The sequence below is a fragment of the Mustela nivalis genome, assembly GCF_964662115.1.
Source record: "Mustela nivalis genome assembly, chromosome: X".
NCBI lineage: Eukaryota > Metazoa > Chordata > Mammalia > Carnivora > Mustelidae > Mustela > Mustela nivalis.
Window position 1 is genome coordinate 120,177,294 of NC_139040.1, and position 27,343 is coordinate 120,204,636.

Genomic DNA, 27,343 nt, shown 5'->3' on the forward strand with positions numbered 1-27,343 from the left:
TGGACCGCACAGAGCTGGTGTTGAGGATTCAGTGAGCAAAATAAATGTACAATGCTCGGAACAACGTGTGGGACTTGTGGGCACTCAGTATCTGTTAGGTATTAGAATACTTCCCATCATGTTGCCATTTCAATAGTTTTTAACAGACCCCCAAGGATTTTCCAGACTTTAACAGCCAACAGATGAAAAAAAGGTCCCACATTTAACCTAGAGCATCCATAAAACATTTTAACAATACACATGAACTGGTAAAAGACCACTAATTAGCACTCAAAATGTCCTTCTTTGTACATTATCTGACAAACCTTATCGTTGAATAATAGCCTTATAATGTAGATATATATTCCTTGGGATATAATACAGACCCTTGGAATGTCAGCCCTGGAAGTGGAATTACCATTTATGCTATACACGAATTGCCAGTTTTCAAAATTTCACGGCACAACAAAATGCTCCCCATGTTGAAAGGATACCAACCACTCTAAGCCCTCTTCGATGATTTAGAAGGTACTGCCAGATCTCTCAGTAAGCAAGGGTCAATAATAAATGAAGCATGGAAATACCAGTCCAGGCACTGTCCCAGGTGATGAACAGGGCGAGCTTTCACTTTATCATGTACCTATCAGTTAGGTCATAAAAATTGAGTATGCTTGACAAAAAATCTACACACGCTGGCAGAAAAGCCCATTTCTGCATCTCCAAATTTGTGTTATTTGCTCCAACTCCGCAAGGCCCTTAATCTCTAGGATGACTTGAGTGGACCTGATTTACTGTTCAATGCCCGGATGGTGGAGGAGGCATTTTAAGAGAGCCAGCTATCATCCCCACCGCCCTGAGCCCTCCAGTGAAGGTGCCAATCTGCCTAGCCGACACATTTCAGCTTCTGAACCAGCCGGATGTGAAGAAACCAAGGAAAATAATGACAAAGGAAACAGCCCTGTAAGTGGGCAGCAGACTCTGGAGAAATCCCCAAAGGTCTCAATCAGGGTTGCCCAATCTCAGCACTGTTGACATTTGGAGCCAGATCACTCTTTGCTGTGGGGCTGTTCTGTGGGGCCTTCTAGAATGTTCAGCAGCATCCCTGGCCTCTACCTATTGGATGTCAGTAGCATCCCCTCTGAGTTGTGGCAACCAAAAAAGTCTCCAGGCACTCTTACATATCTCTGGAGGTGGGGAGGGGGATAACAGGGCACGAAGGACCCCTGTAGAGACCCACTGGTCTAAACCTTTGAGTTTCGATTTTGAGTACACGTAAGCATCATCCAGTAGCTTGTAAAAGGCAAAAGGCAGATCCCTTCCCCCGCTTCCAAGATATTTTGATCCAGGAGTCTGGGGTTGACCCCAGGAAACTGTGCTTGTAACAGGCTCCTTGGGGATTCTGCTGTGGGTGGGCTATAGTCCACACTCCGAAAAACGCTGACCTTGTATCCTGGGTGCAAGCCCCGGTCAAAAATCAAGGCTATGCAAAGTCTGAGCTTGACACTGAAGCAGACCTGGTTAAACAAATGAGTCAGGCGGTATAGAAGTTGCTTGATTGCGTACAGGTACACATGGGAGAAATCAGGTATTGAGATTAAAGAAGTTGTAGAATAGAAAAGAACCCATTTGTAATCTACCATGGGAAATTAAGAATGAGCTGTGCTCAGGCTGTAATTTTACCTCCTGGGAAGCACCGAATGCAGGTGAATAATATATCTACCAAGGTTCTATGTTAATCTCTTTTTTTTTCCTTATAAAAGACAGAACTAAAAAAAAAAAAAAAAAAAAGACAGAACTGAGCATTTACAGAATTCTGCTCCAGCTCATAATAACAGACATAATCTGACATTTGATTTTAGGTTTACAGCAGTTCCAGGACTGCAAATAGGCAAGTGAGATTTTCAGGATTTGTACAAGGTCACAGTCCCCGAGGGAGTTACAAGATAATGAGTGGGTGAGACCAACCGTGTGGCCTGGGGTGCAGAGACCCCTGTAGGAGGATATTTCGACTGGAGACCCCCAACTCTAACATCCAGCTGGTCACTGTTCAACCTATTTGGGTCTGAAGGGGCTTCTGGTTTGCTTATTTGCTCTGTTCAACATAAGAAAAGCCCAATCAAAGAATAAAACCACCATACAGCTGCCATTATTAGGGATCTTACTTTAGGTTTAGAAAGAAGCCCTATAACAAGAAAGCCTACACGAGTACAGTCAATCCTGCTCTAACACGTTAGAAACACAAATTTGGGGGCGCCTGGGTGGCTCAGTGGGTTGAGCCGCTGCCTTCGGCTCAGGTCATGATCTCGGGGTCCTGGGATCGAGTCCCGCATCGGGCTCTCTCTGCTCAGCAGGGAGCCTGCTTCCTCCTCTCTCTCTCTCTGCCTCTCTGCCCACTTGTGATTTCTCTCTGTCAAATAAATAAATAAAATCTTTAAAAAAAAAAAACACAAATTTGTTCCAATGTGATTGATAGATTAGAGGAGAATTTGAGCATCACATGAAGTTCGCGTTTGCTTATATGCAATTCTGTCTGTAAGAAACTGTAAGTGGGGGCACCTGGGTGGCTCAGCGGGTTAAGCATCGGCCTTAGGCTCAGGTCATGATCTCAGGGTCCTGGGATCGAGCCCTGCTTCAGGCTCTCTGCTCAGAGGGGAGCCTGCCTCTCTGCCTACTTGCGATCTCTATCTGTCAAATAAATAAATAAAATCTTAGAAAGAAAGAAAGAAAGAAAGAAAGAAAGAAAGAAAGAAAGAAAGAAAGAAAAGAAAAGAAAAGAAAAGAAAAGAAAAGAAAAGAAAAGAAAAGAAAAGAAAAGAAACGAAACGAAACGAAACAGTTAGTGATCGCAGCTAGGCACACACTTCCGACACCTCCCAGCCACCCCCGTTCACCTTACGAGCCCCAACCATCCAAACCCAGTGTGACACCTGTCCATTCGGTTTCTATGGACACTCCTAGCAGCCCTTCACAAGTCGCCACCCTTCTGATGCCCACGTCTGCAAGCCACTTCCAGGGCTTTCCCTAGGTAGAGCTCCACAGCAGTTATTGTATTTATGTATTTCCTAACCACGTGACGTGTCAAACCATTTTTATTAGGTTTCCGTCTTATTTTTCTTATGCGCTCCTAAGTTTTTAAGTGCTGTGCCCCTAATCTCATTTACTCCATAAGCCCTGTGGTTTTTATTGCATAGCAATATTTTGCATAGCATGGTGATTTTCTAAAAGTCATGTCATATTATAACAGAACTGACTGTAGTTTATTTGAGAGACGAGCGAACAGCGGCAAGGAAATGAGGAAGCAAGACGGGAAGGAAAGGCTCCTTAGGAAGAGTGTGCCTGTCAGACACATTGCTACTGCGTGGGACCAGAGTCCAATCCCACTGGGAAATTCTGAGAAATGCTGCAAGACATGGCTCAACTTGGTCCCACCAGAGAGGTGAGGGAGCTGGGGTATTTGTACACTAACTCCTGTCTGCCTGGGTTAAGGGCTGCTCCTGGGGGTGTTAATTCCAGCCCGCTGAGCCCTCAGGACAGCAAGAAGATAAAATTACTGACAGATGGGACCCCCCCCCCCCCGGAGCACACCGAATTGGTGAGACCCAAAGGATCTGAGTCATCTCCCTATATGCATCTGCCACAAAGGCCGAAAGAAGGCGGGGAAGGGGGAAATATGGCAAAAGAAAATAAGACAAGAGCAAGGGCTGTGCCTTTCAAAGTCTCTTACCCCCAAGTGTCCCTTTAGTAGGAATCCCCTGAGGCTTGGTAAAACACTGATTCCTGGGACCTACCCCACATCTGCTGAATCTAATTCTCCAGAGGAACAGCATACCTTTTCCCCCTCCAGTGCCAGCCTCCAAAGGTAAATGTCTCATCTGCCAAGCCCAGGAAACACTGCCAAAGCAATAACCCCGCAGTTCTGCCAGACTCTTACTTATCACAAGAGAAGTTCTCCCACTGAGCCCCAGGGGCAGAGGCCTAGGGCGGTGCTGAGCCCCTCCCCCAATCACACCAGGCCCCGCACAAGACAGAGGGCAGGCCAACTGTGGTCTCCTCCTTTAATCTTCAGGGGGAGTTAAGTGGCTTATGGAGAATGAGGGGTCAGGGGCCAGGGGCCAGGCAGGCAGGCCTCCAGTCCGAGGTCACATCCCACCCACCCACAAGCGAGGTCTCTCCAGGCCCCAGAATAGCTTCTCTCATCCCAGAGATAACTCGGCTTCAGAAAATGGCTGTACATTTAATCTCCTAGAGCTTAGGGCCAAGGCCATCCAGCCTCACTGGCCACGGTGGAGCCCGAAACCACAGTTCTGGATACCAGCGACCCATCGGCAAGCAGGCTCCCACCCCTGCACGTCGGCCTCATGTCCTTATTTCTCCTTCACCCAGAACACAGCTCATTTCAGAGCCTACCCCACTGAACAAAGTGTTCAGCTATGAAACAAAACGAAGTAACATGATGGGGAATGTTGCTCTAAGGTCAGTGAGTAAATAAACGTATGTCGTCAGTTACACTGGCCACTGAAGTCCTACGGTTGCCATCAAAAAAAAGTCCACAAATAAAATGTCAGGGTAATGAGGCTACGGTTTATTTTTATATGCAACAATGCATGAATTAGAGGGACAGGATCGTCCCTCGTGACCAAGGGGAGATGGAGAGACCAGCCACTCAGGCTCCTTTGGGAAAATCTAAACAGCTTCAGCACTCGATTTATAATAGCACCACTTATGTACCACCTCGGCTGCTGCTATAGAAACAGTGCTAACCTCGGACACGTGTTTGTATTTGGCGTGGTCGAAAGCAGTGCTACCCCCACCACTCGTCGATGGGCGCTCATCCCAGGGCACCCGTCTCCACGGGTCGTCTTCTGGACAAATGTGCCACCAGGAAAAGAGGTGGGGGTCTGCACACCAGTAAACCTACGATGAGGAATGAGACGGCGTGGGAGGCTGTGCGAATGCCCAAATCCTGTACCCAGGGCCAAGCGCTCTGGGACTGGCCCTCCAAAGGAAGGCAAAGCAGTTTGGAAAATTCTAGAAAGGCACCCAGAGTTCTGAGCTCAGCTCTTACTGCCCACCTGATGTCTTGTCCCTCATTTCTAAGGTCCTCTTCTAAAAGGGGGAGATGGTTCCTGTGACCTGAGAAAATAGGAAGATGGGGGAGGTATTTAAAAAGAAGGAAAAGAGATAATAGTACCTACTTGGAGTCAAGGGTCATGTCGCTTGAGGGGGAACACATGCCAGAGACTGACTTTGAGATAGACTCTGGGGTCTAGGGAGTAGACCTTTCAGGTTTGAAATTTTTAGGATGCCTTTTCCAGATACGAAGGTGCAAAGTAATGAACAGCGGTAGAAAGCTACAGTGTACTGGATTCTAGCGGCACAAACACACACAGATGCGGGGACGATCGATGCCGCTACTGTTGCTGTTATCACCATCACCACACAGTTGATTTAAACTAACATTCCTCTATCACGACTGGCTTTTGCTTTAAGGAAGGCAGTTCGTATAACTGCCTTTTGTATCACTTTTTTTTGTATAACCTTTCTAACCGCTTCTAATTGCTGGGGGGAGAGGCAGCATGGCACAGTGGAAAGACCACGAACAGCCAGCACAAGCTCGGGATCACCTACCTTTAAGCTGTGTGACCCTGAGCAAGTTCCTTAACCTCTCCGAACCTGGTTTCTTCATTTGTAAAATGGAGATGTGAGGTATGAAGCTTGCCCTTCCTGCAGGTCAGGGATAAAGAAAGATGCCTCCTAGCAACACTATTTGCTGGAGAGCCCTGAATGCTTTAAAGTGATTCCTCCTGAACTCCAGCCATGGCTGGTGGCCTTTCAATGTCAGTGCTAAAGAGACACTGCTACGTTAGTCCCCTGGGAAGAACCATAGTGCACATACAGGAAGCGGCATAATATAGAGCCCAAAGGTACATCACCAGATGACTCGATAAACCAAATGCGGTCTGTCCACACAATGGAACAGTACTGGCCATAAAAAGGCACCAAGTGCCGACACAAGCCACAGTGTGCAGGAACCTTGAAAACACGACACTAAGTGAGAGGAGCCAGATGAGAAAGGACACCTACTGTACGAGTCCGGTTCCATGAAATGTCCACAACATGCAAATCCAGAGAAACAGCGGACTGGGGGTGAGTGCTAGGGCTAGGGGAGGGGGGAATGGGGAGCAACCGCTCCCAGAATATTCTTCATTTTCATACTCCTCATATTCCTCACATCCTTCATATTCTGGAACCAGACAGCAGCAGTGGCTGCACAGCACGGTGAAGGACTAACTGTCACTGAATTGTTCACTTGAAGATCCTTCCTTTGCGGTCAAAGAAAATTTGCCTCAATGAAAAAAACACAATAATAATAACCATGATAACACTATCACCAACCTCAGGCTCACTCTGAGGGTTAAGGGAACTAGTATGAGTCAAACACTCAGCACTCTGGCCAGGGGACAGAAACAACCCCTGCCCCCATCTCTCAGAGAAGGAGGGTGAGGGGCTTGGGCAAAGCCACGCTGCGAGAACTGAAGGAAGTTAAGACTGAAGGCTGTTCTTGGCTCCTAAGAATAAAGACTCATCTGGACGTCTGCCTTCGGCTCAGGTCATGATCTCAGGGTTCTGGGATCGAGCCCTGCATCCGGCTCCCTGCTCGGCGGGGAGCCTGCTTCTCCCTCTGTGTGCAGCTCCCCCTGCCTCTGCTCTCTCTTCCCTATCTGACAAACAAAATCTTTAAAAAAAAATTTTTTTTAAAAAAGGCTCATCTCACTTGTGCTTTAAAAACAGTCGAACCTACCCCTTCACCTCATTGAATGCACCCCGAAGTTTTCTGCGGCAGTTTTACCTGTCCCTCAGGCTTGTGACCAGGAAACCCAAAAAACCCACAGGGAGAGCAGGCCGGGCCTTTACTACAAAGCCCCAGCCACGGAGGGGGAAATAAAAAAAAAAAAGCAACTGTGTTCTACATTCTAAAGGGGAAAGCCCTTTCTGGCAAGAAGCTCAGAGAAAGCCCAGGGGCGGAATTTTCTGGAGATTTGAAGACACACCTGGGATGTCTTGCCATTCTTCATTTTTTTTCACTTTGATCTTCATTACAGTGTGGTGAGGTGTGGTTTGAGGTATTTGTGTTTTTCCAGCTCAAAGCAAAAATCCAGCACCACTGAAGGCCGGGAAAGGTGTGACAGACAAGTTCACAGGAGCGTACAAGTCACAATAGAAAAGATGTCATCACATAAATACCCCAGATGTCAAAACAGCAATAAAAGCATCTCTTCGCTCATTTCATGATTGTTAATGACCCATGAGCTAAGTATCCATTTATGAAGCCCATAAAATAGGGCAGGTGACGATGTCACCTTTTTAAAAATGAAAGCGTAGAGTTCTTGTCCCAGTTTTGTTTGTTGGCTACTGGGGGACTGTTCTGGCAAAAAGCCTGACAAGCCTGGCCAATGCGATTGCAAATACCCAGATACAGGCTGAAGAGAGCCCAACCATAAAAGACAGGAAGGAATCTTAAAAGCCGACGCTTTGAAATACACTCCATCCCGTCAGATTGGTCATCTCAGATGAGTGGTGTTTCTTCCCAGCCTTAAGGGTGTGCAGAGGAAAACATGTCACCAATTGATTCCCTACCAACCAGTGAACCTGAAAAACCTCTAGCCAGTTCACAATGGCACAGCTACAACTACTTGACAAAAATCTAATTTCTAAGCAGGACCTTCCTGCAAGGGAGGTTGGGAAATGTAGTTTCTAGCTTTCCAGCCTCTCCAGCATAGCGGATACCAGAAGGAGGTGAGATTGGATGTCAGGGGCCGATCCACCATCTTGTCAAGAATTAGCAAGACAGAAATTCTTGAAGTTCTGTTTACTCTCAAGGGATTACCATCAGTCACAAAGAGAGAACCATAGAGATTTTTAAAAATCCCTGAAGGTTCTCTAGTGCTGTGAGCCCACGGACAACACGGCTTTAATAAGCACCATGTGTAACAGTCCCATCTTCCTGGTGACTCTGTCTGGGGGAGGAAGAGAGGGAGAGGCAGCCTGTTTACGCTGCTTCTAGGACAGAGTGCTTTGGCCATGAGTAGTGACAAACAGAAAGTTCCTACTTCTAATAACCTATACTTCCTATGCGGCATTTCATTCCATATCCTCTGGTTCTCACTTCAGTGGGATAACGCCCACATGGGGATCCCATGTGAATTCTGCAGGGTGCTGAGGGGGAGATGGTTCAGAGAAGAGAAAGCGCCTATACACGCAGTGACCTTCCCTCCTCAGGTCCGGGCGCCCCCCTTACGCACACATGTGCACGCGCGTGCGTGCACACACACACGCACACGCACACACACACATATCCACACGTTTCCACCCTCATCCTTGCTGGGGAGACACTGCAACTGAGGGTAAACAAATTAAATCTCGAGTCAGGAAACCTGGTTTTGATTCTCCGGTCCCGCACTGCTTGGCTCTGGTTAAGTCACTTTCCCCCCCTGAGTCTCAGCTTCCTTACATGGAAAATAACCCCAGCCCCAGCGCCACCGCTCCTGACGCACGTTAGATAAGAGAAAGTAATCTAAGGTGATTCTAGAAAGGAAATCACAAAGAAAATGATAGCTATCCTTTTAAATCACTTAAATAGACCTTCTATTGCCCATTTCAGATGAGCAAAGGTTAAAAGCTTGGTAATGCCCTGAATGGTTGCAGGCTGGAAAAACACGAAGGTTCTGGCAAAGAGGGTAGAAGCATAAAATAGTCCAGCCTAACTGGAGGGTGACTTGATGGTAGCACTCCAGCTACAAAATGTACCACTCTTTGAACTGAATTCCCAGATATACTTGCAAAAGCTGAGTTATTCGTAAAGGGACATATGTTATAGCAATGGCAATGGTACAAAACGGAAAATCCTTTGTCTATCAGTGGGGACTGGTTCAGTAAATCATGGTCTGTGTTTTTTTTTTTAAGATTTTATTTATTCATTTGACAGAGAGAGACACAGCAAAAGGGGGAACATGAGCAGGGGGAGTGGGAGAGAGAGAAGCAGGCTTCCCCCTGAGCAGGGAGCCCGATGTGGGGCTCAATCCCAGGACCTCGGGATCATGACCCAAGCTGAAGGCAGCTGCTTAACGACTGAGCCTCAGGTACCTCTAAATTATAGTGTTAAATACTAGGCATCTAATGGAAAGAATGAGTAGCTCATTTGGAACTGGAAAAATTTCTAAGGTTTGTTATGAGGTTAACTGAAAAGCAAGATAAAGAAAACTATGTCTAGTAGGAAATAGACTGACAGAGAGAGAAAGTCACGCAAACACACACACAGGTGATTGAATAAAACCTTTCCGGGATGATTCGCATGAACCTATCAGTGTTTCTCTCTGGAGAGAAGAACTGGAACGCAGGGTAGAGGAAGACTTTCACGTTTCACTGCATCTGCTTCCTTTCTTCACAGTTGAACGTTTTATTTTCAATCCTGTGCATTTTTTTATTAATCTAAAATTACACACTCCAAAAGAAAGCTAGAAAATGGAGTAAAGAAGCCCTTTTCCTGAGTGGGTGTTGTAAAAAATAAAGGAAGCAGTAACTGGAAACACCAGAATGCCGCACGAGGTGGCCGCGGCTGTGTTTAAGCAATACTGCTGTGCGGGCTGCCAGTCCTCTCTCTGCCTGATCCACCTCGTCTTTGGGGATCGTGAAAGGTGGAGGGAGCCCCAAAATAAATGCAGAGAAAATACAATATAAGAGGAGGGTGAGCGTATGTTGACACGGACGCACGTTCTCAAGCTAGCATGGAGAGGTGAAGGAAGAGACGCCTGGAGGGTCACCCTCGCATCCCACTAAGCACAACTGGCATTTAAGTGAGAATTTGCACCATCGGGAAAATGGGGCTGGGGGCGAAGCATACATGTCCGGTTAGCGGAGAATCCCAAGAGGTGGGAGATACGTAACCTTTTTACAAAAGATCCCTGTTGTTCCTAATGTTTATCCAGCTATATATACACAGATGGGTACCAGCACAAAAGAGCTAAACTTGCAAATCACGGCAGATTCAAAGCTGTAAACACTAATTACAAAGAACACACGAGCTGCCGTGTCCCCGGTGTCTGCGGGGACCCCAGCTCGAGGGGCCATTAAAAAAAACGCTACCCCCGAGAATGGATTCCATGGGGAAAACAAAGAGCTCAATGTTTGAATAATCAAAGTGAAATAAGTTTCTCAGCTGTGGACTGCCTAGAACCCTTGGGGAAGTTCAAGAACACTGTGGGTTCCAAGAGCGTGGGGCTGACTTGCAGCGCCTCCCCCAAATTATTGGCCGAGAAACCTCCCTTCCAAGCCCGGTGCTGCTGACTGGTGGACCTCAGGATGCGCTTTGGGAACTCAGTTCATTCCACGGTTATTTCTCCTCTTCAATGTCGAGATTAGGGAACGGCTGTAGGAAGCAGAAACTACACCACAGTACACTGACCCCAAGAGAACTATTCCATCCTACCGATTAGGGCAAAAATTCCAGTGAAGGGTTGTGATCAAAGAAATAATAGTAATACTAATTAGTATTAATTAGTAATTCTAAATTGAGAGAGAAGCGAGCTCCCTAGCCCTTCAGAGCTGGGCCTCGGGAGCCGGAATGCCTGGGTTCAAACCTCAGCTTTCTGCAGGACCCAGGACAAGTTTCGTGACCTCTCTGGGCCTCTGCTCCCTCATCCGGAAAATGAAGACAACAGTCTCTACCATTCAGAGCTGTGAGAGTAAGTGGGCTTGTATTTAGAAAGCACGCAGGCCAGTATGAGCACACGGCGAGCACTAGGTAAGTTTGTCTTTAAGGAAAATAAAGTTCCTGGGGCCCTGGAGTCCTAAACGGAGGCATCCTTACTCCCACATTCCTGTTCTTACACAACACTTCCACTCTAATAAAACAGTAATTGAAAAAGGGGAAACCAAAGGGATGATGGTCCGACCATCATCCAAAAGTCAATGTTAATGGGAAGTTAATAGGCCCAACATGGCCAGAGCAAATCTCAAGAATTCAAATAACACTTCTCCCTCCAGAAACACATACTGTGTGATTTAAAAATATCTATGAGCCAGGAAGGCAAGGGACACATTGTTGGGTCCCCCCCCCTTGCCAGCCTAAAGGTTCTAAAAAGATCAGGTCATTTTTTTAAAGGATGTTCACAGCCAGCACTGCGGAGGAGGGCAGGCGGAGACCACAGACTCAGAACATAGGAGGGGCGCGAAAGTGGGCTCTACTGGAGATCGGAGGCAAATCGGGGTGTTCCTGCGGCAAAGTAGATAATAGCAGGATGGAAGGGTGGGCTGAGGTTCCTCTCTCCCCTTTAATTTGTTTTCAAGCAGGTGTGGTGGGCAGAGGAAAAAGCTCTGACTCCTTAACTACAGGCCATTCTCAGGTCCACGGGCATGAGCTGCCTTGGGCCGGATGGCACGTGCATTTCAGCCTGAGTGCCGAAATGCGGATTTGCTAACTAGGGCGTACAGAAGGCTCTCGACAGACGAGGGGGATGTTGGCCACGGCCGACCACCCGCCCCTCCTTGGGAAACGGGCCCCTCCCACGCTGTGGCAGGAAATTTCCAAATATTCCGTGAGGAGAAGGTGAGTGTAACCAATGCGGGCACAAAAGGATGGGAGAAATCCAAGGAGAAAAATGCGGGATTTTTGCCCCCACATACTGACATAAGCATCAATTTAGAGAGGCGTTTAAAAGGTGATCCTGTACATTTGGTGGCCAACGGAGATGGAATACGTGAAACTGTAACTGTCCTGGAATGTTCGTGACACATGGTCACCCTCCCCACACATCTTGATGGGATGCACATGACCTTGCCTTTCCTAGCCTTTTTTGGCTGGGGTCTCAGGGAACGAAGTCCCTCAAAGTACCCTAACCCTAGCTCCCACAGCTGGGAGGTGGTGGAACCAAGACACCTGCCCCTTTTCCGCGCTGCTCCCAACCCTTGTCCTTGTCCCCTGGAGGAGAGGCTGAGGGTACCTGCAGACAGAGAAATGCCCCACGGGGTCTCCATGTCAAGCTCATGGACTCCTGTCCCTGGCTTCCCGGAGAAGAGAAGCGGCGGCGGCCTTCGCGGTTTCTGGGGCTGCTTCTTCAGAGCACAAATTCTGAACAGACACCCCAGGAGGCAATGTAGCCAGACATGACAACGGGGAACGAGGGGATCACGGCCGGGACACTTCTAGAAATCCTTTCCTCCTCCTGCACAACCTCCAGGTGACAAACAATCGATAAGGCACAATCAAGGAAGGCTCCCAGCAAAATAAAGCCCAACCCCAGCCGAGCAAACATTCACTTACTTTACTCACCTGGGCTCCCCAGGTTTATGGCTTCAAGAAGCAATTGCATCCCAGGCTCCTGGGTCTGCTGTTACCTTTCTAGGCATCAAAGCCCCAGCCTGGGAATCATCTCCGGGGTCCAGACTGGGAAAGGTACGGGTCTTCCTTTCCCATCAAGTAGAGGATTTAATTCATCGTGCCACTTATCCCGGCCGCCAGTTCACACATGGGCCTTACGATGCTTCCCAACACAGACCAAGTGGCTTCCAGGCCCTCTGCGAGTCCCAGGCGCACTTCCGGGACTGAGATTAAACCAGCAAACATAGTCTCAGACCCGCAGCCAGGAGAATGATGTTTTGCTAAACACAGCGCTTTCAGGGCTCGCTGCATTGCTGGAAACGATGCTGATTATTTACCCATGGGCAGGAATCCCCTGTCTTTGCAGCACCTCTTGCCAGCCCCCCACCCCCGCCACCCCGGGGTGTCCCAGAGGGGAGGAGGAACGGTGGTGCTCCACCCAGATCCCCTTTGATCAGGCCTGGGGCCCCTTCTCAGGAGAGCGGCCCTTTTTTGATGGGAGGCACCTTGCCCAGGAGGTTAGGCCCATGCCATGCTCTCCCCACGGCCAGCCGCAACCACTGATGGACCCACACGGTGTCCGAAAGCCCTCTCCCTGTAGATCCAAGCAAAGCGAGGCTCTACCTGAGACCACGCTGCGGATCAGCAAGGTTCTTCACGCCCTTGTAAGTTTCTCCTGAGTGTTCTCCCAATAATCCCCAGGCACCAGAAGCCCTATCTCCAGCCCTGCTTCCAGGAAACCCAAGCCAAGACACAAAGACACAATGGAGAGTAAAACAGTGCAGTAAGTCACCCCACAATAAGAAGATTCTGCATGTAATGCAACTGGTGATGGGTTGTGCTTTCAGACAGGTCTGGAGTAAAGTTCGTATGGGCGGGAGGAGGGAGTGTGCAGGGGAAGGTGAGGCGGATTAGAAAACGGCAGACAACCGTGTCTCAAGCGCCACAGGGAAAGAACGTTAGCCCCTGAGTCCCCGGCATTCTCCTGGCCCCATCGCCCAAACGGGCCAGTGAGAGGTGCCAACTCAACTAGGAGATTCCTAGAATAGCCTCGCCAGCCATGGGACCCAGAATTATCCTTATGGACGTTCAAGGCTGACGGCCAACCCCACCAGGAGATGCCCCGCAGAGCCTGTGCCAGGAGAGATCCGGATCCCGCCGTCAGACTCCCAGCCCTCCCGCTAGCTATGCAGACTTGCCCAAGTTTTCATTAACCTCATTGGCCTGGCATTTCACATGTTTGCACCACTGTTTGATCCCCACTTGCAAACTAGGACGGAAGCTCACTGCAGGAGGGTGAAGGTTGCTAGTTTCAAGTGTAAAATGATTACAGCCTCACTGGTTTTCATCTGCTCCCTTTTCTCTATCTGCACACACACACACACATACACACACGGGGAGAGGAAATAGAACACGAGCTTTCAGTGTGTGAGGTTAGAAAGCCTCACTTAGCTGTCCAGAAGGTCCAGAGAGAGAGAACACCGGGTTCCAAGATATTTCTATATGGTTACGGCTTGAGTAAGGTCCAGGCCAAACCCTGCCACGGAAAGATGTTTCGACAATCCCAAGCAGAACGGATGGCAGGAACCTCTCAATTACCACACCTTGGACTGTAAAGTGATGCGGTACCAGGCGCCCCAAGCTTTGAGTTAGGCTTTGTGAGAAAGAGTTCCTACTCTGCAACCTTGGGGCGAGGCAAGATTTTATCAGGGGATGAATCAGGTGGAGACAGGTGTGGGAGGCCATCAAAGGAGAGCCCGACACCTCCTTTGAGATCCCCGCAGGGACAAGATCCAGAAAATTTAGGGGAGGAGACGATGCCACAGGAACACGAGATCTCAGACTCTGCTGACAGCGTTGTAGAGAATAATTCGGCAATATCCAAAAAGCCGAAGAAAAACAAACCCTTGGACCCAGAAATTTAATTTCTAGCTGTATGCCCTAAAGCAATGGTTGCTGATGCCAGCTGCACAGCGGAATGATCTGGGGGGAGGGTGCTTTTAAGAGATACAGGTGCCTAGTTTCCACCCCCCAGTGATTCGGATTTCGCTGGGCTGGGGGAAGCCTGCTGCTGGACCTTTTAAAGGCTCCCTTGGCTTTTCTGATGTGTAGAAAAGGTCGCGATCCACTGCCTAGAGATCTTCTTCCCCCATGGGCCATAAGGACATTTGATATAATTGTTTGTGGCAGCACGGTTTGCAGGAGCAAAAAACTGGAAGTACCTCAAATACCCACAGATGGGAGAGTGCAAAAAGAAATTGCACAGTTTTCCTTTAAGAGCATTCCTCGGGGCGGCAAGAGATGAACACGACAGAGCTGTGCGGACCAGTGTGTTTCAGTCATAAAAGCAAGCTACAGAATGACACATACAATATTCTATGACTTATGCAAATCTTAAAACCTATCAATTCAGGTTGTGAATATATACATATGCAATTATACTACTGAAACATATTGAGGTGAGGGCTGATAAGCCCAAGAATGAGGGTAATAGTTACCCCTGCAGGGCCAGGGGGTCATTAAACAAGGAACATGGGGGCTTCCGATTCCAATGGTAACTCGACATATGTATGAGCCTCAAATTCATCATAAACTCCACAGTACAGAGAGCGGAGGTAGTAACTCCCATAAAATGAACAAAACCCCAAAGACGGTTTATTATTTAGCCTTTGTTAAGTCCCCAGAAGAGCTCCAAGACATTAGCTGCCTGCTCTCAAATGCTGCCATGTGTATTAAAGACAAAAAGGCACCTGTCAAAGGAAATGAACGGGGTACTGTACATTTTGCATGTTCCCATCCATTCAGCGAGCGTTTCTTTCTTGAGAGGCTTTTGTGCACTCAGCCCTGAATGAGGTGTAGGGTTTCCCTTTTCTCTCTTCCCAATCGTGAACCCAAATGACCATGAGTTTCCCTTTCCATTGGTAAGAGTTCACAAAGACGGAGCCATGAACCACAGAAATGATTTTTCTTATTTATGCCAAGGTTTTCCCATTTCTTGTTGAAGGGCATCAGATGTCTCCAATTAGCTACACAGAAGGTTGTAGAATGAGAGGAAAAAGAATCCTACAAACACAGGCGGGCAGTGAGCAGAGGGAGACAATACTACCAAGGCTGAAATGTGCATTTTCATCAGGCTAATTCAGTAGTAGGCAGAAGAATGAGTGACGGATGCCCGTCCTTTGGGTCTACCAGCTTGTTGCTAAACCAGTTCTCCTGGCGGGCCAGCTGGCAGCGTCCAAGATACTTAATGACACAGTCCCTTTGTTGGTCCCCGGAGCTTTGGTCTCTGTGGCCCAAAAGCAACACAAGGTTCTATCTGGGCCTCAGATGCGTCACTGGACCAGTTTAAGCCACTTTCTCTCACCTTTGCAGACTCCTGAGTAGCTATTTTTTTTTTTTTTTTGGTTCTGAAAAGTGGTCAAAAATGAACTGCGGCCAAACTTGTTGGAGAGGCGGGGTGGGGGAGTGGCCATCAAGGACCCAGGGGGGAAAACAGCGGTCCTCAGGGGGGGAGGAAAACCCAAAGGCATGAAGCTAGTTCTGGGAGCGTACCCACACCTAGGAGCAGAAGATGTCGTGCTGGCCCTGGGCTTGTTACCCCAGATCCACGCATCGCCCCCTCTCCCCTGCTCTGCTGTAACCTCCAGGTCCACTAGCTTCTAGCTCGACTCAGCCGTGGGATGCACTGAGAGCACGTCGCGGGGTGGGAGGAAGAGATAAGTCAAGGTATTTCCTCCCTTCACTCTTAGTCCACGGCCATGTCTCCTCGGGGGTCCCGACTCCCACCAGGCTGGCTCACCGCTATTCCAGCCTCCTTACAGAGCCTCTAGCCCCCGGCTTCTGGCAGCATCGCTCCTCCCCACTCCCCCTTCAGCGTGGTACCTGCTTCCTGCCACTGCTCAACTCTGGCCTCCTTTGCCATTCTCTGTTTGGCTTCTCAGCTCACCCATAGACAGTGTAACTAATTCCCTGTATTAAATCATCCCTGTGTGAAATTCCTAGAGTGGTTCCACTTTCCCGGTTAAATGCTGAATGGTACAGGCGCTCTGAGGCAGTTGGGTTCCAATGGGTTGATACCCGGCTTACATATTACTCTGGGATGGTACGTGCCAATAGGCATCAGTTTGGTTTTGAGTCACAAGACCTACACTCACTCATATCCTTGCTCTAACACTGCCTAGGGGTACAGCACTGGGCATCTACCCCAGCTTCCTAAGCCTCAATTTTCTCATTTTTAGAATGGAGCTCACAGTGTCCATTCCAATGGATTGCTGGGAAGCTTAGGTGAAGTGATTATGGAAAAGGGCCCATATTAAACCAAAGTAAGCAAGGATGACTGTACTATCAGCAACATTACTGTTATTAAGTTTTTGGTCTACAGGTAACATTTTTATAAAATGATTCATTTCATAAATATGGAATGTTTGCTCTTGCCTATCCACACAGCTCCAAAGGGCAATTTTTATAAGATATTTTAAAGAGAATATTTCCCTTTCTTTTATAGAAATGTTTACCATGTAAATACACAGCCAGGCCAAGAGAGAAGGAGGATTGCTGAGTTCTGTTGGAACAAGCCCCAGGTAAACACAGTGTACCATGTAATGGATGTGTTAGACATGCTAGGGAGGAACATTCACCTTAGCCGTCACTACTCTCCATCCGTAGTTATTCAAAAGCTCGAGTTCAGTCTCCCGGCATGGTCTAGTTGTTTAGAATCCCTCCAGACTAGAGCAGGGAAAAGTGAGTTACCACTAAAAGACGTGGTCATGACCACACCCAGGGCCGACGCAGGCACCTGTCCATGTGACATGATGCCAGAGGCACAAAGTGATGCAAAGTTTTTTAAAAAAGATCTCCCTCAACCCTGTCTCCTGATGCCTACATCAAGGGAAGAAGAACTTCTATTCCACAATGAAGGGCCCCCAATTCTTAGGGAATGGAATGCTTTATCATCGTATTGGATGTCCTACCTAGGAGCAGGCTCTCAGGAGACAGGGTGTGTGACACCCCAAAAGGAGAAAGATGCCCCAGAAAGGGGGGATGCAAAGCGAAGGGCTGGGGGCCCCCCAAACCACACCTCCCTCACGTTTCCCAAGTCCTCTTCAAGATAATGATCAAAGATGGGAGCAAAGATTTCCAAAACAAGTCCCAATTATCAGAGCTTCTGGAAGACTAACAAGCATCATTCCCTCATAGTTTAGAAAGGCAGTCATGAGGCATCAGCCCAGGAGGTTTCCAGAACACACATGGTACTCCATAGTGCAGCCATTACCTCATTTAATACTTCTCTGATGCTAGGAGATATGGCTCACTCACCCCACTGTTCAGGTGAGAAAACAGAGGCCTACAGAACCAGTATGTGGCCATACCAGAGTTCACACGCAGGACGCACCACTCACAGTAAGTGCATGTCCGGGCCTCGCCCTGCCCTCCCGGTCGCTGAGGCCCCTGAAATCACAGTGCAAAGCTCTCCCTGGCTGACATTCTCGCTCTTCTAGGCTAAGGGGTGGGGGTGGGGGGCAAATCAGTGCTCCTTAAACTGTAATGGGCCTACAGAGTCAGCCGGACATCTTGTTAAAAGCAGATTCTGATGGGTGGGGTCTGAGACTCCGGACTTCTGGCAGGCTTCCAGAAGACACCAACGTCACAGTCCAGACGCCCCCGCTTGGAGTAACAACACATGCCTCCCCATGGCCTACCTTTCTGCTTTCAGTCAGGCGCCCGTTCCAGGAGCCTTGTTTACCGGGCACACACTATATGCCACACATTGTGCTGGGAGCTGGGGGTGCGGCCACGGGGGCGGGGAGATGGACAGAGACAGACAATGTATGTGGAAGGGAACAAGTCCATGTGACATCATGAGGCTCAGGCTGGCAAGACCCCCGCAGTGACAGGGAACAGGGTTCTCTGACACAGGCCCACACCCTGGGGCCCTGATCCCCAAACGAACTAGAAAGGCATTTGTGAATTAATCTGATGGCCCTTATCAATCAACTCCCCCACAATCCATAAAGACTTAGTGGCCCGTCTGCTATTTGTAAATCAAAATATGGGATGAAGTTACAGAAAGTCTGGGATTTGCTTCAAAATGCTTCAGGAAGGGGAAGTAGGTGAAAAAAAAAAATCAGCTGTGAGTCGACAGCAGGTAAAGCAGGTGACACACCTGGGGGAGAATCATCGTATTGTTCTGGTTACTTCATTATATGCTTGACGTTTTCCCAAAGTCAAAAATAAAACCAAACCAAACAAAAAACCCCGCCAGAATTCAAGTATGTAAGACATATGAACATAATACCTTCCCTCAAAGAACTTACAGACAATTGCGCAACCTGATTCTCTATCAGGGGTCCGCCACCTCTCATTCAGGGGGTCTGAGAACTCAGAGGGGTATTTTAAATTGTATTGCACTTGTCTATAACAGAGACATAGATTTTCTTTCAGTTACACATGCTGGTGTCCAGCCATAGCCTATGCCTCTGTCACCAGTAGAAACCAGAGGCATTTTCATATCATAATAACCGGTGTTCCAGGTATCACAAAAGTCCACCACTTCAACCCTTCAACCAGGGCTTGACAGTCAGTGGGTTAATCGAAAGCTCACATTTTACTAGGTCGCAGATTCACAAGTTAGTATTTTTAAATAAAGGTTTGTATTTATTTATTTGACAGAGATCACAAGTAGCAGAGAGGCAGGCAGAGAGAGAGGAGGAAGCAGGCTCCCCGCTGAGCAGAGAGCCTGATGCGGGGCTCGATCCCAGGACCCTGAGACCATGACCAGAGCCGAAGGCAGAGGCTTTAGCCCACTGAGCCACCCAGGCGCCCCACAAGTTAGTATTTTAATAACTATTTCTTCGCCAACCATATTTAATAACGGCTGATCCTTTGTAATTCTATGTATTTTCACGTTTTCTAATCCTAGTCTGAGAAGGGTCCAGGCGTCAACAGTCCACCACAGGGGCCCACGTCATGGGAAAGGGGGGAATCCCAGCTCTGGGCAGGTTTGCGGGACACAGAGTGAGTACATGTCTCCCCCACCCGCCCGCACCACTGTCTGCCTCCTGCAGTCCTACAGGAGGCCTCGCCTGCCCAGAGAGGCAATAAATCTCTCATTCCCTCCTCAAAAAAAAAAAAAAAAATAGGTAGCTCTCAAGACCAAGTGTCCTCCTGAGTGAAGCGCTCAGAATGGGGGGAAAGGGCCTGGAAGCATCTGAAAGTTTCCAGTGTCTCAGAAACAAGTCCTGACTTTAGTATGAAAGAGAATTCAGGCAATGGGTTAAGAAATGCTGGGCTATGGGCCAAATAAGAGTAACATTCTTCTCCGCTTGTCCTTTCTCCATCACTGGTGCCCATCTACAGGAACCGGCCTTTAGCACAGGAAAGGCGCAGGTAAGAGGACAGAATTCAGGTGAGGAGAGACACATTAACCACCATTTCCGCTGCCTTGGAGATGTTTGCAAACCAGTCCCCAGGATGGGAGTATATATTGGCCCAACTCTCCCCATGATGCTTGCTGATGTTCAGAGCTGTCGGTTTGCATGTTGTGCGGGGGTCGGGAACATTCAACTCCCCGGAGCGCCCACAAACCAGTAGCTCTGGATCCTCCTGTGGCTTTGGGGTGAAAAAGTTGCTCCCACCCACTTTGTTCCAGTTCTGACTTCCAGCGGAGGCTCTCGTGTCTGTGCGCAGCTCAATGTCCCAGGCTGCAGGACATGGCGACTCGTGGCTTGGGAACACCTGTTAACAGGGCCCAAAGAGCCCCCTTGGCTTGCCCTGGCCTTTCATCGAGGGCTAAAATTACAGCCACGGAGCCGGCCTCTCCCTTCGGAGCCTGTAACTGGACACGGCGGGACGGCCACAGCACTCCGGGGAGGAAGAAAGCCAGGGCTGGGTGTGCGGGGGAGGGAAGGGGACACTTGGGGACATGCCATGTCATGAGAAACTAAGGACTCAGTGACCGTGAGAACTAAGGCGCAGCTACCTCGCCATGGCATCAATCCCATGCCCAGGAACCAGGGCGCAAATCCCCTGGCCAGAAAATGAGTAAGTAAGAAAAGTCAGGAAAGGCAAAGGCTGCCCCGTGGGGTGGGAGCCCTAAATTAGAAGCCTCCCAAGGCCCAAAAGCAGAATTATACAGCAAAAACAGCTTGGTAAGTGCTGAGTGGCTCCTCATTCACAAAGGAAGATTTCCTGCTGGGGAGCAAGGGGGGGACCCCAGGCTGGCCCAGCCACTCCCCAGCTGTGGGATGCCGGCAAATCCCTGAACTTAGTTGGGCCTCAGTGTCCCTCTCCATAGTAAATGCAGAGAGCGAGCCTTGCCCCAACTGGGCTCCCACAAAAGTTAACCAAGCCAATATCTGTGCTAGCCTGTTGCAGACATTAAGCTGCTCCCCAGGTGTTGGGCACACTTGCTAGCTGGAGTGGGAGGCCGGCGTGGTTAAGACAGGAGGTGCTGGGATCCCACTGCTGGGTATGAATCCCTCTTTGGGGGCCTCCTAGGTGTGTGTCCTCCAGCGAGTTCATCAGCAATTCTGTGCCTTGATCTTCTTATCTGTAAAATGGACCTTCAACGTGACAGCACCTACCCCCTGTCCAGGGCTGTCAGGATAATAAAATGAGCTTATTCACCTAAAATGCTTGGAGCAGTGCCTGGCAACGAGCCACATCCAATAATCGTAGTTCTTACGCGAGTACCCTTCACCGCCCGTGGCTTTGGGGCTTGGTTTTATCACTTGTGTGGCCAAGAAGACGTTGGAAAGTCTGATGGGAGCTAAAGCTTAAGGTGTGCTTGTGCGTTGGGACTTCGCCTCTTATGCTTCTGCCCCTGGCATGAAAAGAATACGCCCCGGTTGGCCTGCTAGTGCCAGAAGAACAAAAGCCACGTGGAGCTGACTGCAAGGAAACCCCAAGATGAGAGCCAGACCCAGACTAGATTAGTCAACTTGCAGGAAGAGTCACCACAAAACTAAAAGCCTGAGGGTAGATGCTTTCTCTCATACGCTACTGAGTTTGGGGGCTATTTGTTACACGGCTATGGGTGATGGATAGTTGCTATGACCATCATCATCCTCATTATTATATTACTATTATAATACAGCCTGGACACTTTGAGGGTTTTTTTTGTTTTGTTTTTTAAATATTTTATTTATTTACTTGACAGAGAGATAGAGATCACAAGTAGGCAGAGAGGCAGGCAGAGAGAAGAGGAAGCAGGCTCACTGCTGAGCAGAGAGCCTGATGCGGGGCTCGATCCCAGGAACCTGGGATCATGACCTGAGCCGAAGGCAGAGGCTTTAACCCACTGAGCCAACCAGGCGCCCCCACTTTGACGGTTTTAATACTAAATCTTAACACACATTCTGTTCCATTTTTGGATGACTGTCATTATATAAAAAAAGAAACAACAGGAAGGATGGCTGCCCTGCCACTGTAGGATGTATAGAACAAGCACTTGTGTACTCACTCAACTACCCTTCACTGAGCACCTACTACATGCAGACCCCAACCAGATGTTTATGGAAGCATATGCTTCAGAACGATCTACATTTAATTCCTGCGACTAAATCATCCCCCACTGCCTCATAGGCCGATTCTTAGAAAGCCAAGTCAGGCCCTGGCCAAGGGAGGAAGGCTTCCACGCCATGATCACCACTGGAATCCACCAAAGTCTTTAACCAGCCATGTGTCTGCTCAGCAGGAAGGCTGTCACTGCCCAGGATCCTCTCAGGCCTCGAGAAAGTTCTACAGCCTCCAAATTGCCACCGATGTTCAGAATCCCAAGCACTGTCATCTTTTTCCTGGATAAACCCCAGTTCACACCTAGCATCGGAAAGGCAGTGAGTCGAATCTCTGTCTCCCTCGGGCTAAAGCAATCCTGGTCTTTAACAGCCAGCTGGTTTTCTGAGGCTCAAGGGAATTGAAAAGCAGTCCATCTGGAAACTCGTCCATGAGCTGATGCTGTTTAGAAGCTGGCAGGGGCAGGGATCAAGGGCAGGGTCGCTCTTCTCTCATCCCTTCAATGTAGGCCACCTAAGAATCCATTATCCAACCAGGGCAGCCCACGTGAGAGGCAGAGGACACCCCAGCAGCCGTTTCACCCTCGTGGCTCTCTGCCTCAGCCCTGGGGACAAAGAAAGGGTTCAATCTGCACATTATTCCCTCTGGCCTCCACCAAGAGCCATGAAATAATGAACCTTACATGTAGAATGTTTACAACTCTCTAGAAGGCATATTTCTTAAGTGCAACATAGAATGTGCTAGCATAAAAATAACTGGCAAGTATTTGTTTTTGCTAAATGCTCACTTGGTTTCCAGAAAGTGAAAATGTATGTCCTCTGAAGTTTGAATTCATGGAAAGAGGGCTAGAAACCGGTGCTATGCAGGTAACCTGGGGGCCTCTGTCGACCTGTCAGAGCACTATTACCTCAAGCTTTAAAGTCACCATAAATCTCAGCTTTGACTTTCCATCCCGCTTCTTCCAAGGACAGCCGTAGTTGCCGGTACAGGCAGCGGGAGACATTCTCACCATCAGAGCTAACGGCAGCAGGGGGCATCTCACACGACCAATTTGGAAAGCACTCTAACGTAATGCTGCTACGTTCCACTCTTAGAACAGCATTGGCTTCTGTAGTGATCGGGTCCTTTTATTCTGGATTTTTGATAATTTCACACTGGGGCCACTGATGACCCCTGGAGGGACGGCCTCACCCAGGGCTAGCTCATTCCTAGAGAGACCAGCAACTCACCTGGGAGCGCATCTCTCCTGTGCAGGTTGGCCAATCCATGACCCAGACTCCCAAGCACCTCCTTTCTGAAGCTCTCAGAGCCCCAGGCTGCTAGCCACCTGACCCTCTACTCCCTCCAGACACAGCTCACTAAAACTAGTCAAGCAGCCACCCCAAATCTGTACTTCGTCTCACCTGGTCCTTCTCCCAAAAACCACTAAATAAATAAACAGATAGACAAATATATAAATAAAAGCAAGCTAGCTCTTGCTACAGTTCCTCTACCCGACCCACGCAGAGCTCCTCCGTGTGCCCCGCCACCCTGCCCCATGGCATGGCTTGGTCTCTCTTGGCATCTGAGTAATAAAGTATCTTTTCAATGGCACTCATCTCCTGATCTGTTGGTGTCCACATGTCTGAATAACAACAAAACGTACACTGAGCAATAGCTTCAGTGTCCAGGAAGGGGTGAGGGGAGGGGCGACAATAAGCAAGTAAAACCAAGGCAAACGGGCTCCTCCGGTTGTGAGGGGTTCTTCAAATCCTTTCTTTTGAAGGGATGAGGACTGGGAGCACACGAGAAACAAAGGAGCATGTTCAAGGGCAAAGGCTTAACAACTCTTTCTAAGTAAAAATGCCCGGATTAGGAGCACGTAGGAGTTCCATCACGTAAGCATTCCTACCACGGCTGATTCCAAGCTACCACAATGGAAAAATCCAGGAAAGAATGCGCCCCTGGCAAGGAGTTCTAAAAGCCTTTGGGTGTCCCTCCCACCAGCAGCCCTCAGTGGAAGGTGCGACTCAGGGCATGTGGGGACAGAGAACCTAAACTCTGTTGTCACAAAGGCCTGTTGTGTGACCTTGGGTGAGTGAGTCGGACCCTGAGCCTCGGTTTCCTCACCTGCAAAATGGGAATAACAACTCCGCCATTGCTGGGTTGGATTAAGGCTGGGACTAATGTTTCTTCCGAGTTTAGCCCAATGCCCAACACAGACAGAGTTCTTAGCTGGGGAAAGGAAGCACATGTAGCTTTCTTCCATCAACTTGTAACCGGAATTTAGTATTTCCTTTGATTATGAATGAAGGCAACAGCCTGCAGAGACACTAGTAGTAGTAGTAGTGTCTGTTGTCAACAGAAATTAGATATTTTCATGCTACATTACAGTTAATGCTTGAATTACTATTCTCAGCACACCACTACTTCAAGTTAGGACGGTTATTGGATTCATCACTAATTCTTACTTAATATAGTAACAAAGAAGCCTAAATCACAACATCACAATTTTAAAAATATTTTGATAACTGTATTCCAATACACTTCACTTCTGCTGTAATCTTAAGTATTGTATTTTATGCACTGAGAAACATTACTTTGGAAAGGGATCCATAGATTGGACCCCATTACCAAAGGAGTCCATGGTTCAAATAAAAGTTCAGAATTCTTGGGCCGATGCTGTAAATGGCAGCAAGATGATGATGGGGATGGCGGCTCTCACAGCTGCGGGGACAGTAACAGCCTAGCTCCATGGGCCCACGAGCTGCGGCAGCACTGAGAAAGCCATTGGCTAAAGGGGCTGTGCTTGCCTCCTGGTGTTCTCTCTTACCCCCTGGAGAGTCCAGCCACCATTCATCTGGTCCCAGAGAAGCCTCTTTAGTCCACACTGGCACCAGCTGGGAATCCCAGCTCCATGCCCACCGACTGGTGTCTCCTAAGCTACGTGTGTGCTCAGACTCCTGCAGGACTCTGCCACGGCTACTCCTGGAGCCTGGGAAATATGGTTCCCAGATGGCCTCGCCAAGTACCAGTTGGTATTACCCTGCCATGACCTGTGGTTCAGAACACCTACACGTGGCATCTCCAAGACTTCGGGGTGGGGGTGGGGGAGGCAGACCTAAAGGCCCTGAGACCAGATTGTCTGCACCTGTGAGCTGTTTTGCAGCTTGGGAAAATGTTCAGAAAGTAAGTTTACTGGTTAGGTTCAGCACCGTGGATGACGTGCAGCTTACTTGGCAGAGAAGGACTGGGGATAAGTTGCCTCTTGGGCAGCAGTACTGTGTCTCCCAGCTAAGGCAGTTTGGGAGCTCCCTACAAAATCACAGACTGGTCTCTCATCCTCCCAATCGGCAACAAGTGAGCACCAGATGTGGCGGCCAAGTACTCAAAAATGTATTTGTTGAATGAAGCAGCTCTCTCATTCCTCTCCATGAAGCTTTGAGTTAAATAGCATTCTTATGTCCATTTTAGAGAGGAGAAAACGAAAGTAAAGCTATTTGCCCAAGGTCACCCAGGGTGTAGGTGGTAGGAGCAGGACATGAACCCAGTTCAGTGTAGCTCCAAAACCTAGACTATTAGCCACTACTCTAAATATATGGATCCTCAAAGAGCCAGAAAGACCGAAGAGCTCACTGGATCATTAGGCACATTTAAAGCCCATTTGGGGTAGTGGTGACTTTTGATCTTGGATAACGCTCTGGCTATCGTCAACACATCAGCCTTGGGTACTGAACTTGAAGAGATGAAAGCTCTGGTTGATTTGATAACTGGGAGCAAAGGATGCTTTGTCAGCAGAGTCACCATGGCAAGGGCACCAGCGGCATAGAGACAACCCTTCCTAGTCCCTTGTCACCCTGTCTTTCTCATAGAGGGATGTGTCAAGAAGGATCATTTCTGCTGAACTCTATCCTGCTCCATGGCAAAGGCTCCCGCATCTAGCCCTTGGGTGAGAGCAGGCTTTCCTGTTTCTTGTTGCAGCAGAAAACTCCAGACTCCTTTCTCCCAGATGATTTCAAACAAACCGGGAATGTTCATCACAATGTTCAACCTTTGAGTTCTCCGGTCTAGAATTCTAGTAGATCCACTGTTGTTCCCAGATCAGACATAAGCACTAGCTGAAATTTTGCCATTTCACACACACGTTTGAGTCTGCAGAACACCTTGTAATCATTTCCATAAGTCAGTCTCTCTGAACAGTCGCATCTATTTTGACGTAATGCCCTCAGTACCAGCAGTATGATAGTAAATGTTTAACAACTGACTTTCCATGGGGAAGGGAAGCCCTGATGGGTAGTATTTGCTAGTTTCTGTGGTATAAATACTCACCCCTTGGCTGATTTTAAGCTATGGGCTCAATGCACTAAACACGGAGTTGCTAAGACTTGCCCAGTTGGCTCTTGTGAACTAGTACCAGCTGGCCCCAGCCCATCACAGCCCAGGAGCCAGCACCCAGACATCTTATGAAAAAACCCATCTTTTAATAGTTCTTGGAATACCCCAAACTCACTAGACATCCACGATGAATAACAAGTGATTAAGGGTATTTGAGACCCAGCTGAGCATTGAGATCTAGGGAGCTGATAGCTTTGTGCCTCTTCTATTCAAAGCCAACTACGAGGGCAGCAAATGCAGAGACCAGGCAAAAAAGACGGGGCATCCCCTGCTCAGGACAGCCGTACACAGAGCAGAGAAAGCTCATCCAACTACACAGCTCTCAAGCCCTCTCTACCTGGCTGAGTGTTATCCCGTGATTTTGCTCTGCAACAGACCCGTGAGGCTGGTCAGTCTCACGCCTCTCTCTTCTCCAGTGCCCCTCACATGAATGTCAGCTCAGGATAGATGCATGAGCTTGGGGTATACATTTCTGGGCTTCGGCTTTGGTTTCTCTTTGATTATATTTATTATTTATTGACATCATCCTATGTCAATTTTTTTGTCAATTCTTTCAAAACCGTCTAACTCCATCGATAGATAAATGTATAGAAATTGAGTGAATGGATAAATCACATTCCCTGTTAACCACACAGAGCTGTTGCGGCTAATAAGAGCCTGCCCACCATATACCGCTGCTCTCAGGGTCAGCCTTCACAGCACTCACCTCCACAGCTCTTACAAGCGTCCTAGACAAGCAAAGAGAGCTCACGGTACTCGTCATCTTGATGGTAATGGAAACAGCATTCCCTGAGGGCCTCTCATGTGACAGATGATTGTCATATGGTACAGGGAACACTAGCGCAAACACTAATGACTGCAAAAAAATCATGGCGTCTTTCCCTGAGATTTACTTGAGCAAGAGGAAAAGAGTGAAGATGGAAAGAAATGGGAAGAGGAATGGCAGACAAGCAGCCACAGAGGCGGCGTAGTGGAAACAGGGCTGAGTGAGTGTGGGAGGGCTGAGAAGAACTGAGGGCAAGGAGAGCAATAACCTTCCAACGTGCTCAGGTGGGTTTGAGAGATGAAGTGAGATAAGGTTTGTGTGTGTGTGTGTGTGTG

At 48.5% G+C, this 27,343-nt stretch overlaps 1 protein-coding gene across 3 annotated transcripts in view; it reads right to left on the bottom strand.

Moving 5' to 3' along the window:
- The window catches only part of NHS (NHS actin remodeling regulator), a 336,056-nt gene that overhangs the window by 210,718 nt on the left and 97,995 nt on the right, over positions 1 to 27,343 (bottom strand). Inside the window, exon 1 of one of the 3 annotated variants that reach the window (XM_082718383.1) lies at positions 3,809 to 3,911. The exons of the other annotated variants lie outside the window; for them this stretch is intronic. Within the exon in view, the coding sequence (XP_082574509.1) occupies positions 3,809 to 3,851 (43 nt within the window). The 5' untranslated portion in view covers positions 3,852 to 3,911. Of the gene's footprint in view, positions 1 to 3,808; positions 3,912 to 27,343 lie in introns of those variants that run through there. 3 annotated transcript variants of the gene reach the window in all.